The sequence below is a fragment of the Lissotriton helveticus genome, chromosome 6 (genome assembly GCF_964261635.1).
Source record: "Lissotriton helveticus chromosome 6, aLisHel1.1, whole genome shotgun sequence".
Taxonomy (NCBI): Eukaryota; Metazoa; Chordata; class Amphibia; order Caudata; family Salamandridae; genus Lissotriton; species Lissotriton helveticus.
Window position 1 is genome coordinate 1,012,510,746 of NC_136067.1, and position 15,431 is coordinate 1,012,526,176.

Genomic DNA, 15,431 nt, shown 5'->3' on the forward strand with positions numbered 1-15,431 from the left:
CCCATCTCAGTCATTCATGAATGCCAGTATTTCCGTACTTGGGTGACTAGCTCTTCAAGGTCAAGTCTCCAGAGATGGTGCTGCACCACCTACAGATGATAGCATCTTTACTCTCCAAACTAGGCTTTTCCATTAACGGGTCCAAGTATCACCTGGAGCCCTCTAGGTGCATCTCATTCATAGGGGCAGTATCCCCCTCAGAGGGTACTAGATATTCAGGCTATGATTCGAATGCTTCAAAATGAATCACATGTTCCAATCCTGGTGGTCTTATGCTTCTAGCTTTGCTAACATCCTGTATCCTCCTTGTCACAGCGCACACTGACCCATGGGGCCTCTCCAGTGATTGCTGCGTAGTAGTTTCAACATGGTATGGTTCTGTCACATTCTGTGGTGATCACGAGGTTCACTGCAGTTGATTTGATGTGGTAGGGTATGGAGAAGAACTCAGTTTAAGGAATGTCTTTCCAGCTTTCTCCAACAGCGAGCATGGTGGTAGCAGGTGGTTCCACTGAAGAGTGGGGAGGCATCGGGAGGAAGTGGAGATCAGCTCAACCTGAGAGCAATGCTGCTGGCATTTATGGTCATTCTACTATTCCTTCGAGTCAGTCGAGATCTAAATGGACAACATGACTGTGATGGGGTCAACAAGCAGGGATGAGAGAGGGTTAATCCTCTCTGCTACGAAGCAATACAACACTGTCTTGAATGCCAAAATATCAGATCCGGTTGGTTGCGGGCCATCTAGCCGATGTTCTGAATGTTACATCTGACAACCTGAATTGGTGACACCTTGCCGACCGTGAGTGGCTTCTTCATCCAGAGGTGGTCTGGTACATCTTCACTCTTTGTTGCACACCTCAGGTGGATGTTTTTGCCACTCACAACAATGGCCATTGCCCTCAGTTCTGTGCCCTCCAGTATCCATTGCAGAGAGCCCTTGGGAATTCGTTTTGGTTGATATGTAGCTTTCCACTTCACAGTGAGGTACATGCATCATTGAGACATTTTGCACTTCTTAATTTCTGAAAAATAACGAATCGCAAATTAAGAATTGCAAAATGCTATGCATCATTTTTTTCGGTATTCATTTGTGATTCGGTAAAAATCGCAATTTTTACCGAATCCCAAATAAATACCGAATTCTTAAGTTAATTTTCGCAATTCCCATTGATTCCTATGGGCCAAAAGGCCCATAGGAGTCAATGGGAAGGCATTAGCAAATTGCGAGTGGCACTTTGAAAATTTCATGGGTGCAGGGGGGGGTCCAAAGGACCCCCCCCATGCACCCCTGAAATGTATTTTTTGCATCATGTTTCACACACACATGTCCTAAGGACATGTGTGTCCGTAACATGAAGGTTGAAAAAAAAGCATTTTCAGCATTTTAAACACTTTTTCCAAATTTACCGAGTGGTTCAACCACTCGGTAAATTTGACACCCTAATTGCGATTTTGCACTTTTAAAAGTAATGATGCATTGCTTTAAAGAAATCGCACATTTGCGACTTCTTAAAAGCAATCGCTATTTTAGAACTCGCAAAAATGTTACGAATTCTAAAATTGCTTCATGCATCCCAAAAAGCACTTTTGGAATCGCAAACGGCCGATTTTAAGGAATCGCACCGTTTGCGACTCCAAAAATGCTTGATGCATGTGGGCCAGTGAGTTTAGTTTTAAACCCTTGATTCTTTGGGTGCTGAGCAAGATTCACCTAAACTGGGCCGAATTCATCTTTGACTGGCTAAACTAAGTGGTAAGTGGACCTGATGCAGCTTCCCTTATGCGCACCGATCTCCCGCACAGTGTGCACCTCCTCTTGCAATTGAAGAGGCAGGTGCTGCACCCCATCCTCCACAGTCACTGCCTTCATGCCTGGAGATTGACACAGGACAACTGAATGCTCTTTCTCTTCCTCCTGAAGTGATGGATGTTATCTTAAGTGCCTGTCGACACACCATGAAAACAGTGTACACTGGAAGATTCAGTAGGTTTGTTAAGTGGCGCTCAGACAATTCAGTAGACACTTTTCTGTCCCACTTGCTGGACATTTTGGGCTTCGGCAGTCGTTTGCTCAAAAGGGTTTGCATTGGATACAATGAAGGTCTTCTTATCTGTATAGTCAGCGTTCCTCTATCTTCCAGACCAACTGTCCCTCTTCAGGTTCCCCATACTTATGAGGTTTCTAAATGGCCTCACCAACTTATTCCCCTCTCCTTTCATAATGCCTCAAAAAGATCATAATCTTGTTCTCACATTTTTTTATGTGTTCTCCTTTTGAACTGTTACACAGTGGTCAGTTGTGGCTACTTACATATAAGGCTGTTTTTCTAGTGGCCATTATGTCAGCTAGGTGTGTCAGTGAGTTACAAGCACTAAGCGTCAAACCTCCATTAACTTCCTTTTTTCATGACAAGTTAGTTCTCAGACCAAGAGTTGCTTTCCTGCCCAAAGGGGTCATGCCTTTCCATTTAAGACAGTCCATCACCCTACCTATTTTATTTCCCTGTCCACATTCCACTAAAGAGAAAGAAAGTTGTCACAGGCTGGATCCCAAAAGAAAGGTAATTGTTCTATCTTGACCATACCGAAGACTTCTAACTTGATGACCAGCTTTTTAAAGGACCCACTGGCAAGATAAGGGCCATTCAAAAGAGGATGTTCTCAAGGTGGATCATCTTGCATATCAAGATGTGGTATCCCTTGGCCCTCATTGCACCAGGGGGAAGTCTTCAACTTCTGCTCTGACTAGGAGGGAGGTCCTTGTGGCAGGGATCTGCAAAGCAGTAACTTGGGCTTCCCTCCGCACCTGCAAAAGCTTTACTGTTTGGATTTGGAGGTGTGGACGAAAGGTCCCTTTGTGCAATCAGTCCTCCATAACTTATTTATTTAACTAGTCCATCCAACCCACTTTCTGCTTTGGGACCTGCTTGGGGAGACTATTCAAAAGGTGAAGAATCTACAAGAGAAATATCCATCATAAGAAAATTCACTTACCTTTGGTTACAATCTTTCTGTTGGATTATCTGCCTACTTGCACATTAAGCACCGACCACACCCTCCTCCCTGTACTGAAGACTGGTTTTGTTATAGACAACATAATAAGTTACCAATCAGATGTCCTTCTCATAATGTCCACCTCAGAGTTGTGTAAAGAATGGATGAGAAACAGATATCAGTGTGCCAGTATGGGCATTGTATGGCCCCAGTAACATCTCAGTGGCATCTCTGCTGGCGCCAAAGTGTATTCAGTGCCCGCTACCACTGCGTAGAGCTCTTGGAAAGTCTACAGGTCCAGTCTGAAACCTGGGGTATTAAAAAGGTGAGGAATCTGCAGGTAGATAGAATATCAACCCGAAATATTATTACTGAAGGTAATAAACCTTTTCTTCTGCACCCAGTGTCACTGTTTGCTCCATTGTCTATTTCTGCCCGTCACAATCCCATTTATACATCTCTCTAGCCTGGTGCCAGTCTATTGCTTGCCCCGGTGTCAGTTTTTTCCTACCTCATTATATACTTATGCTGGTCATGTGTAACTCTGCTCTAGAATGATTTCTCTCCCGTTTTCAGTGATTGTGCCCGTGCATTTCCTGTCCCAGATTACCAGTTGTCTCCTGTCCCAGTGAATGCTTCTCCCAGGCCTAAAGTGAGCGCCTTCCATCCCTGTTACTTTGTATTTCCTGACCCATCACAAATGCATTGGGGTCAATCTCCCTGTGTCATTGTCGGTTATCTTTGTTCCAGCATTATTGCCTTCTGACCCAGTGCCAGTGTCTCCCTGTCTCAGAGTCACTATCTTCCTATATTGGTATTTCTCTCTCCCAATGTCTGTATGTGTGAGACCCTGTGCAGTGACACTGTCCCCCATGGTTTGTGTCACCCTGTCCCAGTGTCAACATGTCCATGTAACAATGTACTGTGGTGCCAGAGTTTGTTTTCTCTGATCCAGTGTCAGTGTTTCCTTTTCTGTGTTTTGTCGTATGCAGTGGCGGCTAATGCCAAAATAAAGTGGTGAGCAGGGGCAAATAATAGTTTTTTAAAAAGCACTTACCTGTCGCTATCTTTGCTGGCCTCCTGGGTGCTCCTTTCTTCCCGGAAGATGTGCAAGGACGAGCACAGGCTCCCAGACTCCCCACCCAATCCAGACGCTGCTCTCATGCTATGAGAGTGGTTCCAGGATTGGTCTGAGCAGCCTGGTTAAGCGCTCACTAAGGGACTAAAAGCCTGTGCCATTTCTCCACCCAGCTGTACAATACTGCTGGGTTGGAGAAATCTAAGTGTGCATGTTGGTTTGGATGTCCTAAGACAGCCAGCCATACTGACATGCGCTCTTTCAGTGCTGCTGTCTGTCCATAGGGAACAGCCCGGCCCCACCCTAGACTCAGCAGCATCAGTTGTCAGTGAAAATTAAAACGATGAGAACAATGTTTTATTATTTTATTGTTCATCAACAGTGGGCCAACACTCCTCCGCCATTATAAAGGGGCTGCTGCTGGTTGTACGAATCTTCCCATCCCAGCTTAATAACAGGGACAATCAGTTTAAGTCACAAAAACAGAGCTTTCTCATCCCCCCACAATATGATGACCAAAATAATCAGAGTATTTTTTAACTTTTCCTCCCAAAAGTCACCTGAGCTCTGGACAGCTCGTATGATAACCATTTCAACCCTTTCTATTAATCCCGACCTAGCACTCAGACAGTCTTTGTAATCCAAACACGAATGCCTCTCATCCCGTCCGCATCATATGGTATGATGCATATGAGTGAATTAACATATTTTTTATTTGTGTAAATTAACTAAAATTGATACAATAAATCCAGGAAAAAGAATAAAAGATGAGGTAAGAACATGTGAGCGGAAAAATCCCAAAATAGTGCAAGTCTGCAAAATGCAACTTCATGAAAAAAGGAGTAAAATTAATGAATGTTAATTAAAATGTCTGTCTGGCAGAAATGGCAGTGATTAGGGTATTCAAATATTTTGCTGCCTGATAGCTGTAGAAAGTGATTTATGTTTACAAATTCCCCAAAGCATGCCACGTACAATGGGACAGTAGTAGTCATACAAAATTCCAATGCATCTTTGCAAGTGGAGACGGCACTCAGCATGAACATAGAGAGGTGTGGCGTAGCGGCCCCATTGGCTGACTCCGGAGCACGGGGTTCACGGTTCGATCCCTAGCTGCAGCTCAGCTTCATATGACTCTGGGTAATAGCTCACTTAATCTTCCTGATGGACCCCAGAACCTTGAAACTTTAAGGGGTGATATGTTTGTACTTTACAAAAATAGATTATCGATTATTATAATAAAGTGCGACGTGCAGTTAGAAACTCAGGTTAGCAGAAAAGCAGGGGAAGCATGGACTCTCTTCCAGTAATATTTCTCTCGTACTTTTAAGCCATTTATTTTTCTATTCCTGTCTTTATTTTTTTTGTTCATCATGGAGATCAAACTTGTACATGAGTATGGGCAGTTTGAAATAACAGAAAATAACATTGGAGAATGGGTGGTGAGTGAGGCTTTACAGACCAGTTACATCAGTCATATGAAATAGCAGTCAGCAGGCATCAGAAAATGTTAAGAGTGCGGAGCATACTGTGCTGTGGGTTAAGGTGGTTCGAATATTCGCCCTCACACACTTGTGCAGTTCTTTCTTCATTGGATTGTGTTTTTTTTAAACAGACGACAGATGCTCTGTCTACCCACATGCCAAACAGAACATGTCAGAGTCCTGTCGAACAGGTGTCGTCCATGTGCCTCAGTCCTTCTCTAGTCTAGGGGGAGGGAAGGAGGGAGAGGGGTAACAGCTGTAGGAGCTTGGATAGACAGTACCACTACTTTGCCCTCTGATTTTACCAAATAATTGCCACTTATGTTTGTACAGCTGTGGCTGCTGGCAGCACTCGAGAGCTCTCCTATTACAGTGCAAAATGAGCTTTCTCAATGTGTTGTGCAGTTAAAAACACCGATACCTAATCAAATGTTGCATTATTGGTTAAACTTCCTAAGTGAACAAGTAGATCTTGTGCTGTGGGGTTTTCCGGTTAAAACTGACTTCTTAGGCAGTAAATACTCCTCCTCGAAGGCTCAGTCCAAGCTAGGGCAGTGTCCCATTGGGCCAGGAGCAATGCCAAAACAAGAGATTTGTAACTGGAGGAAAGGTGGGCTTCAGTTCAGGTGACTGTCTCCTAAACCAAATTCTAACTATAGCCGAATAAATGATGACAGATTATGCATGGATGCCGCTCTCACTATTTGCATTTAGTTGATTCGGGATTGTAAACACTAGTTGTGATTTTAGTTCAGCACATGGTTAGTGCTAATAGAAACAGTAGCATAGATACAGTTCAGATGAATCTAATATTATACGTCACATGCAGTTAATGTTCAGAATTGACAAATAAACGTAAGCCTGTTTTTAAGAAATAAATGTTTGGCTTCTCTGCAACTTTCGAGTCGTTTTGGCTCTGTTAGCTACATGCCATGAACCTCAAAGGTTGTGTGTAAAAATATCGTAAACAGAAGTATTATTGTCTGTCAAATATCATATCCTAAATAATGTTTATTAAAAAATAATGTATTTAGAACACTATTGATCCAAGGCAAATTTTTGGCTAGGATGTTCTGATACCAGTCCCCCACAAGCGCAAGGCATCTACAGGGCGTCGTTTTTTAGGTCTTGCGGGGTGTACTGCGCCCATGCGTAGTCGAGCTCGTGAGATTTTATGTTTTAGAGTGTACTTCACTAGCGAGGGTTAAGCCCCACCCCTCTTCTCCATTGGCTGGCATCCTAAACGGTGGCCAGCCATTGGAGAAGAGGTCCTAGTGACGTTCTTCTTTCTCTCTAAGCCCTGTCCTTTTCAGACTGGGTTCCTTGCCTTACGTTTGGGGAAAAAGCTTTCTTATCTTCTTTATGGGTCCAGATGGCCCCACAAAGAAGATAAGAAACCTTTTAAGTCAGCAGGAAGTCCGGGAGCCCAGTCTGAAAAGGACGGGGCTAAAAGAGAAATGTGCACGTCGTCCGATCGAGGGTCTCGTCCATAGAGAATAGGGCTGGCGAGCTCTGCTCCTCCATTACGGACTGGTTCTGCGTTGTGAAGTGAACGCTGATTACTATTTAGCTATCCTTGCTCGTTCGCCAGGGCTTGCAACAATTTAGCCTGTAATACCTCTCGGAGGCTCACTTCGCTCAGTATTCATGTGCGTCTTTGTCTGGAAAGAGAAATCAACTTAAGAGGCTGTCCGGTTTGTGCAATACCTCCCTCCCGTAGTCCCCTGGTGCCACTTTCGCTAACTTCCGGTTGATTCACGCCAGGACCCTTCTGTCTGCCCTGTTCTCCCCCTTATTCTTACCTCCAAGTTGCTTTTGGCTTAAGTCTTCCACCGTTTGTATGATTCCTGTGCTTTGCTTTTTTGTTGCTTCTGAAACCGAAAGACTCCAAGTTTCGGGACATAACCTGCTAAGGGGCTGGCTGACCCATGTTTGCGAATCCACCCATGTAATCGCACCCACCATAAAATAAACGTTCCTCTTAAAATAAGCTGCCCTCAAAGCCATATACCCATTGACTTAAGCTTGCCACTTACCGTAAAGCACTGCAATAGCCCCAACATAAATGCGCAACCCCGTGCGAGGCGGCTGCCATTACTGCTGCATGGACACTTGGCTAAAAATTGTGGGCGAGACAATCCAGGGAAGGGAAGCATTGTCCTGACGATACAGAATCTGTAGTAAAATAACTGACCTGTATGTGGCTTGAACCTGAAACCATGTTACTCTTCACACCACACCGTAACCTATTGAGATAAAAGGCCCCGAACGCATAATGCAACAGAACATTGTAAATCGGTTCAAATATTAGTTAGCATGTGGGATAAGCATTATTACATACTTCATACATACTTCCTTATTATATCAACATTGTCACCCCCGGTCTGGGCTGTGGCGGCTGGTGCAGGCCTACAGCTGCCATGACCTTGTGCCTTTGTCAACGTATCGGGTGGCTTGTACATTGCTGCTTGAAATCGCCTTGTGCTAATATAAACAGCCCCAGCTGCGCAACCCCAGGCCATCCAGTGCAACGCGACCAGCCGTGAGTGCCCCAATGTTACCACACTTATGCGCTGGCCCCCAATGCTGATAGCAAATTCCCTTTATCAGCAGTGCTTTATCGAGAAAGGACAAAGCTGCCATTGGATGCAAGGCATCGCGAGAAGGCAGTCCCCATTGCCCCCCTGCACGGCACAGCCAGGGACCACAAAACGCGCGTAGGTGCTGCGATTAAAACAAAGTGCAATATTCCTTTCACATTAAAACTGAGCCACTGAAGGGTATTAGCGATGCATGTGGCTCTGTGTGTGTGTGGCTCTGTGTGTGTGTGTGTGTGTGGCTCTGTGTGTGTGTAGGGCTCTGTGTGTGTGTGTGTCTGTGTGTGTGGGGCACTGTGTGGGTCTGTGTGTTTGTGTGTGGCATTTGCGAGAGATTAAGCTATTGGCATTGTAAATGACAATGCCATTTATTTATCTGTTTTCAAAGCCAACACATAAATAAAAATGTTATCATTTGCAATGCCAATTGCTCTAACTTTTGCAAAGGCGAGACCGTTGCATTGTAAATGCTTGTTCTTCTTGCACTAGAGCCAAGGAAGGAAGGAAAAAAAAATTCTTAGAAGGGCTATCCTGGTAACGTTAAGAAAAGCAGTTTTCACCAAGTAGACCTCAACTTCGAAAAAGAGTAGAGACAAGTTATAGCTGATGTAGCAGAGGTGACAAGTTTGTGGATTGTGAGAGGATGAAATAAAAATCAATTCCTTAACATTTAATAGGCTCATGGAAGTTTGCCAGTGTGTTGTGCTATACCAGAGTTTATAATTTTTATACTGCTGTTCGCTGACAAATGATTATTTCGAAAGTATCACTAGTTACGAATTGATCAATAGCATAATGTGTATAATAAAAAGATGCAGAAGAAATAGATAATGATTTCTCAGTTTGTATTTCTTTCCACAAGAGTAGCTATCAACCCCTTGTTCATCTCCACGCCCTTAGGGTTATGATACTTAGCAACTGCAGTTGGGTTGGATGTTTGCAATAAATCGTCCCTAGGAAGGGACTTTTTCAGTAGTGCTAAGGCACTACCTATTGGACAAGCCACATATCAGCGGTGAATTTCTAGTCCGTTTTTCTGCTAAAATATACGAATATTTTTAAATGTGTGTTCATAAAGTAGACTTTTCCATAGAATCGTGCTATTTCACCCTACTTTAAAATATACTTCTGTTGTCTGAGAATGGTGCCAGTTTGACGCCAAATATACCTGCGTTGCTCCAAAAGGTTCCTCTTTTCCCCTCAAAAAAAGTTTGTAATGTGCTCTAGAATACCACTCTATTGTCAAAGAAGTCATTCAGTTATCTTTCCAATTTCTCTCTCTCGTTTGAACCCAGTTTTATCCGGCTTTAAAATGACCCTCACATAATGAAGAGAATTCCAAACGTATTTCATCTCATTAGAGGTACACTTATCAACCTTTTTCTCTCACGCGCATTCTGCTGCCCCCTTTTAAATACCTATGGTCTGAATGAACCTATGGTCTGAATGAAGCATGATGAGATATATTTGTTTTCCTTTTTCACAGGTCAGAGGCCCTCCGGCCGCAGGAGCGTTCAAAGAAAGGCCCGCGAAGCCCACGGCCTTCCGCAAGTTCTACGAGCGCGGAGACTTCCCGATCGCCCTTGAGCACGACACGATGGGAAACAAAATCGCCTGGAAGGTACGTGAGCGCACAGCTGCCGCTGCCAGCTGCACTTATTAAAGTGACATCTCAGATAGCCAAACAAAGTTGGCTTGTAAGTAAATAAACTGAAGTAATTTCTCAGCAAATGAAAGGTGGTGGGAGGAGGCCGTTAGGAGACAGGCCCCAGGAGCCAGCCGTCCGCCTTGGCTAACAATTAAATTATATCCCGCGAAAGGGAAGATGACAGAGCGGCTTTGCCTCAGAGAATTGCAGGCTGCCGAATCCATCTCTATTTTTATGAGTGCCTGGCAGCCCGGCCGATTTCAGGCCGTCCATCAAGCGAGGGAAGTGCCCGCATGCAGTGAGCTGGGGCCATTTATCAGGCCCGAATTTCACCTTCCTGCAGAACGCTTCCAAATGGAAGCTTTAATTACCTAAATGGCTAAGCTCCCCTGCAAACGCAGGACGGAATACCACCGAAGGCGGATTGTCATTCCGCGGCCGTCCGCGCGTGTCAGGCGACGTAATCGCTGTCCTACGTGCCTCAGTTAGAGGCCGACCTACCCGGCTGAAATCATTACGGCACCGACGTCTCTCTGACAAAAGGTTAATTGGCTTCAAAATAAATGTATTGCCTAATGACTCCATTCGAATGCGGCGGCGTTTCCCTCTAAAAGGCCCGCTGATGTTATTTGTAAAAACCTGCCAATCCCCCAGCAGACCAGAGCGAGTTTTAAAATTTAATTTGAAAAACCGAAGCTGATCTTTAGCCTCCTCCCGCAATTTAATTATTGGTGTTGTCCAAGGACGCCCCCCCCCTCCTGCCCCCGCCTGTCATTTGTCAGTCAGGGACTACATTTTCTGGGGACATACAAATATTGTGATGGCTGTAAATGCAAACGGTGTGTAGTAATGAAGGCGACTGGTAGAGACCCTGGCAGCAAATGGAATTTGTATGTCTGTGAATCGTGTGAATTTAGGGTGCACAAGTGTGCTTGAAAGTTCATAGTTGCCCTGTGTATGCTATTCACCAGGGCCACTTGAATTATACAGCATAATGCGGCACATGTGATGGTATTACTTCCTTATTATGTAATTTTACACTGGTAAACACTGACTGAGCAAATTTTTGCTTCATCACTACCAGTTTAACACCCAAATTGGGCAATAAGGAACAACAAAACAGAAGACCGGGCAACCTTTGCAGAGGGCTTTTCACCTTATTTTTAGTAACTTTTTATTCACTTGAACTAGAAATATGTTTTTGGTTAAATCTGGACATTATGTGGCATATGATGGATCTGGTGGCAGATGAAGCAAGGTCATATTTATGAGGAAAAAGGCCCGCCTGTAAAATTCCAGTGGCCCTGGTTAACAGTGTATAAATACGGGGAATAATTGTTAACTCAATGAAAAGGCACTCCTGTCAAATTCAGGAGTGTGGTTTGTTATATTTTGCATGATTGTAAGTCGAATGTCTAATATATTGATAAAAAAGTATCACCCCTACATATGTGATATCATAAAATATGTGTTTAGTAATTGCCATACATTTTCATACATTTCATAAATTGCCCAGTGTGATCTTGTATAGTCTGATTTACAGAAACTGAAGTGTTGCACTGGTTTTATGTGGCATTCTGTCATTTACATAGAATAATCTGGTAATACTACCACTGTCCCACTCAACTCACAAGTTCCTCTCCCATTTGGTAAGGGCACTGAGTCTAGTTTGCTGTGTACATTAACATTACCAGATGTAGATAACTTCACAACTTAATGACTAAGACCAGTAAATGAGTGTCAAGGTGATGCACAAGTTGCCTGTTCATACTGAGCTAATAACAGTTAATTTTTGTTCAAATCGCTTATTTTAACAGTTTCTCCTAATCAACAAAAAAATAAAAGGTTCTTTCTGAATGTCAAAGTGCAGAGAATAAAGGGGTCTCCTGTGGTCTCAGTAGTTGCAGGTTCATTTACAGCTCCCAAGTATACCTCTTTAAAAGCAGAAACTATTGGTTGACCTTAGTGAAAGTTAACCTGTGTAAGTTAAAGAGGATCTGGGAGTAGTTAATAAGTATTTACTACACAGAGTTACCATTTGGCCTGTCATCCAGTTATTTCTTCAAACACTTTCAGAACCCTATGAATGTCTGGTCTTGAACTGTTAGTCACTCAAGGTAGGCAGTTTCTTTGAGCAGTTTGCCAAAGTACTTTTGCTTGTTTTATCCTTGGATGGCTGTGGAACTAGAATGCCTTATCCATCTGAAGTGACTCAGTTACGCAACAATCTATTTTCTTTAGTGGTATACACTAAATGTGAAATAAAACTGCTGCGCTGCCCCACTGGGAAGCATCCCTCAGGTGCACTGCCTATGTCCAATCGGAATCTCTTTAAATCGCTTTAATAAAAAATCAACCATAGTGTTTCAATTGAACTTATTTATTCATCGTTATTCAATATGGTTGTTCCTTAGATTCATGAACTGTCCACATCATTCATGTAGAAACAATAGGTTCATCAATGGTGAAGCATCAGAATAAATCATCCCCAATGCATTTTGGGCATACTCGATGCCGTTCATCAGGGGGTGTATTCCTAAAAAACAATCAAATGAGGCAAAAATGAAACGACTATACCAGGGTGTGGCCTTCCCACTTTCCACTTTCCCTAGTGTTCAATCAAAAGCGTCAAGATGATCTTTCTACAGACTTCAAAGTGACTGTGTTGCTGGGTGAATACAATACGTCTGGGCTACCAAACAAATAAAAGTCTCAAATAGTGACTTTACACATGCACTTGGAGAACAAAGATTGTGTAAGAATACGCTGTCATTGACAATGCAAGCTATGCACATTAATGGACGGAAAAAACCTCTCAGAGTTCAAGACGGCATAGCTTGCATTGTGCTGCAGAGTGCCTAAGGGATCCTCCCTGAGCCCCACCCTCTTCAGCATCTACATCGCCCACTTGCAAACAATGTCAGAAGCCACAGACTCAACATCACCTAGCTAATTTTTTCTCTCACAGATGAACCCACAGGCGCCAAGAGCAACTTCCGCAACGAGATGAAGGTAGCCACCCCCTGGATGAAGGAAAGCTGCCTCAAGCTTAACTCTGACAAGACCAGAGTCCTCATCCTGGGCTCCATCCCCACTGCCTGGGACGACTCATGGTGGCCTACGGAGCTCGCCCCTCCCCCACGGACCCAGCATGAAACCTCGGCATCATCCTGAAATCCTCGCTCTCAATGAACCAGCAAATCATTGCCGTTTTGTCCTCCTGCCTCCACACGCTCTGACTGCTTCGCAAGATCTTTAAGTGGATCCCCACTGAGTCCCGGAAAACGGTCACCCATGACTTGTCAGCAGCAGACTCGACTATGGCAACACACTCTATGCCAGCACCACCAAGAAACTCCTAAAGAAACTGCATAGCATCCAGAATGCCTCTGCCAGACTCATCCTGAACATCCCACGCCACAGCCCCATCACCGGCCACCTGAGAGACCTTCACTGGCTACCCATCAACAAAAGAATTAAGCTCTTCATGCATGCCTACTTAGACATCCACAACGCAGATCATGCATACCTCAACTGCCGCCTCTCCTTCAACACTCCCACCGGAAATCTACGCTCCGCCCAACTGGCCTCCATCCCACAAATCTGCAAGACCACGGCTGGAGGAAGATCCTTCTCCTACCTTACTGCGAAGATCTGGAACTCCCTACCTGTGCACCTCAGGCAATCACCATTGCTGCCGCAATTTAGGAAGGACCTCAAGACCTGGCTCTTCGACTGAACTGCAGATCCATGCCGCCCCCCACTCAACTCCTTGAGACCCGTACGGGTGAGTTGTTGCTCTTTATAAGAAACCTGATCGATTTATTAGTGTGCCTACTGCTGTTCAGCTGGCATTAAGACCTGGCCATATATTTTAGTTGTTTCTGTATTTTTTTTAGGACAAGCACAGATTCACCTAGATAGATTTGCCTCCTCAACTACATTAAGAATGCTGTTCATCAAGGGAGTCCAGGTGGCCAGGAGGTTTTTATCTGTTCCACTTTTGAAGAGAGTAGAAAAACGAGCTAAGGGTGTTCAGGTAGGTTTATTGGTTTCTGGGACCTGACAGACATGCTACCTGACAGGAATGGATCCTCCATGAACTCAGTATCTTGCAGGATAATGATGTGTAACTTTCTGATGAAGTTGAGGAAGTCTTGGTCAGGACACTTAGGGGTCATTACGGTCTGTCCGCCATCGTATCGGGGAGTGGGACCACCCGCCTACAAGGCGGAAGTCCCACAGGGGGTGTTGCAATCCGACTGCCACCGTAGCGGTCGCATCTGCTATATTTAATATTGTGGCCGGTGCTGCTAGCTACAGCACCAGCTTCAATGTTAAAAATGCACGTTTTACATTTCCCTGCACTACGTGGCAGACACCACGCGTTGCATGCCACATGGTGAGGGAAATGTAGGGGGGCACCCCCAAGTACAATAACGAACTCCCCCTGGTCAAGAGGGGCCCGCAACGGGCCCCCAAATTCCATCCTCGCCAGCCTTTCCATAGCGGGTGAACTGCCGTGGAAAGGCTGGCGGTGATACAGCATCATAATCACACCAGGGACATGCTTTGTGTGCTGAGGGCCTCCGCCGCTCTAGAGGGCTCTACGAGCCCATTGGATTGCTGGCAGACGGAGTTCCCGATTCTGGCAGTCAGAGCTCCCGACCGCTACAATCCTGCCCGCCATCATAAAATGACGGGTGGGAAATTGCCAAGAGATCGTGGTGAACGCGCAACCGGCAGCCTGCTGGTGGCTCATTCACTGCAATCATAATCACCTCTTACTTCTGAAGCCCGTGAGGATGCATTCAATAAGCAACAGATATTTATCTGGTTTTTTTTGCATGCTTCTGTCCCATGACTATAAACTGGAGTTTCTGCTGCTGCCTGGGTCACATTTGGCCTCCTGAGGTTGTTTATCCATCCTATAGCTGGGTAACATGTCCATTCTCCTCTATGGGTTCCATACTATTAGTGTTGTTCTTGATGAATGTATGCAAAGCTCCGTTGTGGAAGCAACACGTGTCAATCCTGACCATTTTCCGGTCCTCCATGAGTGAGATGGTTGTTGTAAATAATTGTAGCGTAGTCCTTGTAGTTCCTTGTAAGTAGTTTATTTAGGTAAGATGGTAAGTTAAGAAGAAGAGGATAGAAACCTCACCAGGAGCAGCCTCCTGCCGCTCAACCCTCCATCCAACTGACAGTCTTACACACTCAACATTCTAACAAGCTCTCACACCAAACATTCTAGGCTGAACAGCAGGAATAAGTACAACACATCTCCCTTCTTTAATAGAAAACAATAAATAGAAATAAAATTGCGGAGAACAACTCAAATGACGCAACTTCAGCAATTAACATGAAATCAGGTAAGATCAGCAATTAACATTCACTCACGCAAACCAGCAAATTACATTCACCACCCCCTTCTCCCTTTCTCAATCAAAAAAACAACCTTCCACACACATTACGCCCAAATCGAAGTAACAAACACACCACCACGCCAACACATAGCATACAAAACCCAAAAACCAAACAAACCGACTGGCCAGGTCAGCAAGAGGCAAAAAGATCCAGACTCATGGCGTGACAGGAAAACACCCATGAACTATGGACACATTATA

The 15,431-nt window shown here is 44.5% G+C and overlaps 1 protein-coding gene across 1 annotated transcript in view; it reads left to right on the forward strand.

Moving 5' to 3' along the window:
- Positions 1–15,431, forward strand: part of PACRG (parkin coregulated) — a 1,423,914-nt gene that overhangs the window by 404,442 nt on the left and 1,004,041 nt on the right. Inside the window, exon 2 of the mRNA XM_078648640.1 lies at positions 9,643–9,777. Within this exon, the coding sequence (XP_078504766.1) occupies positions 9,643–9,777 (135 nt within the window). The remainder of the gene's footprint in view (positions 1–9,642; positions 9,778–15,431) is intronic.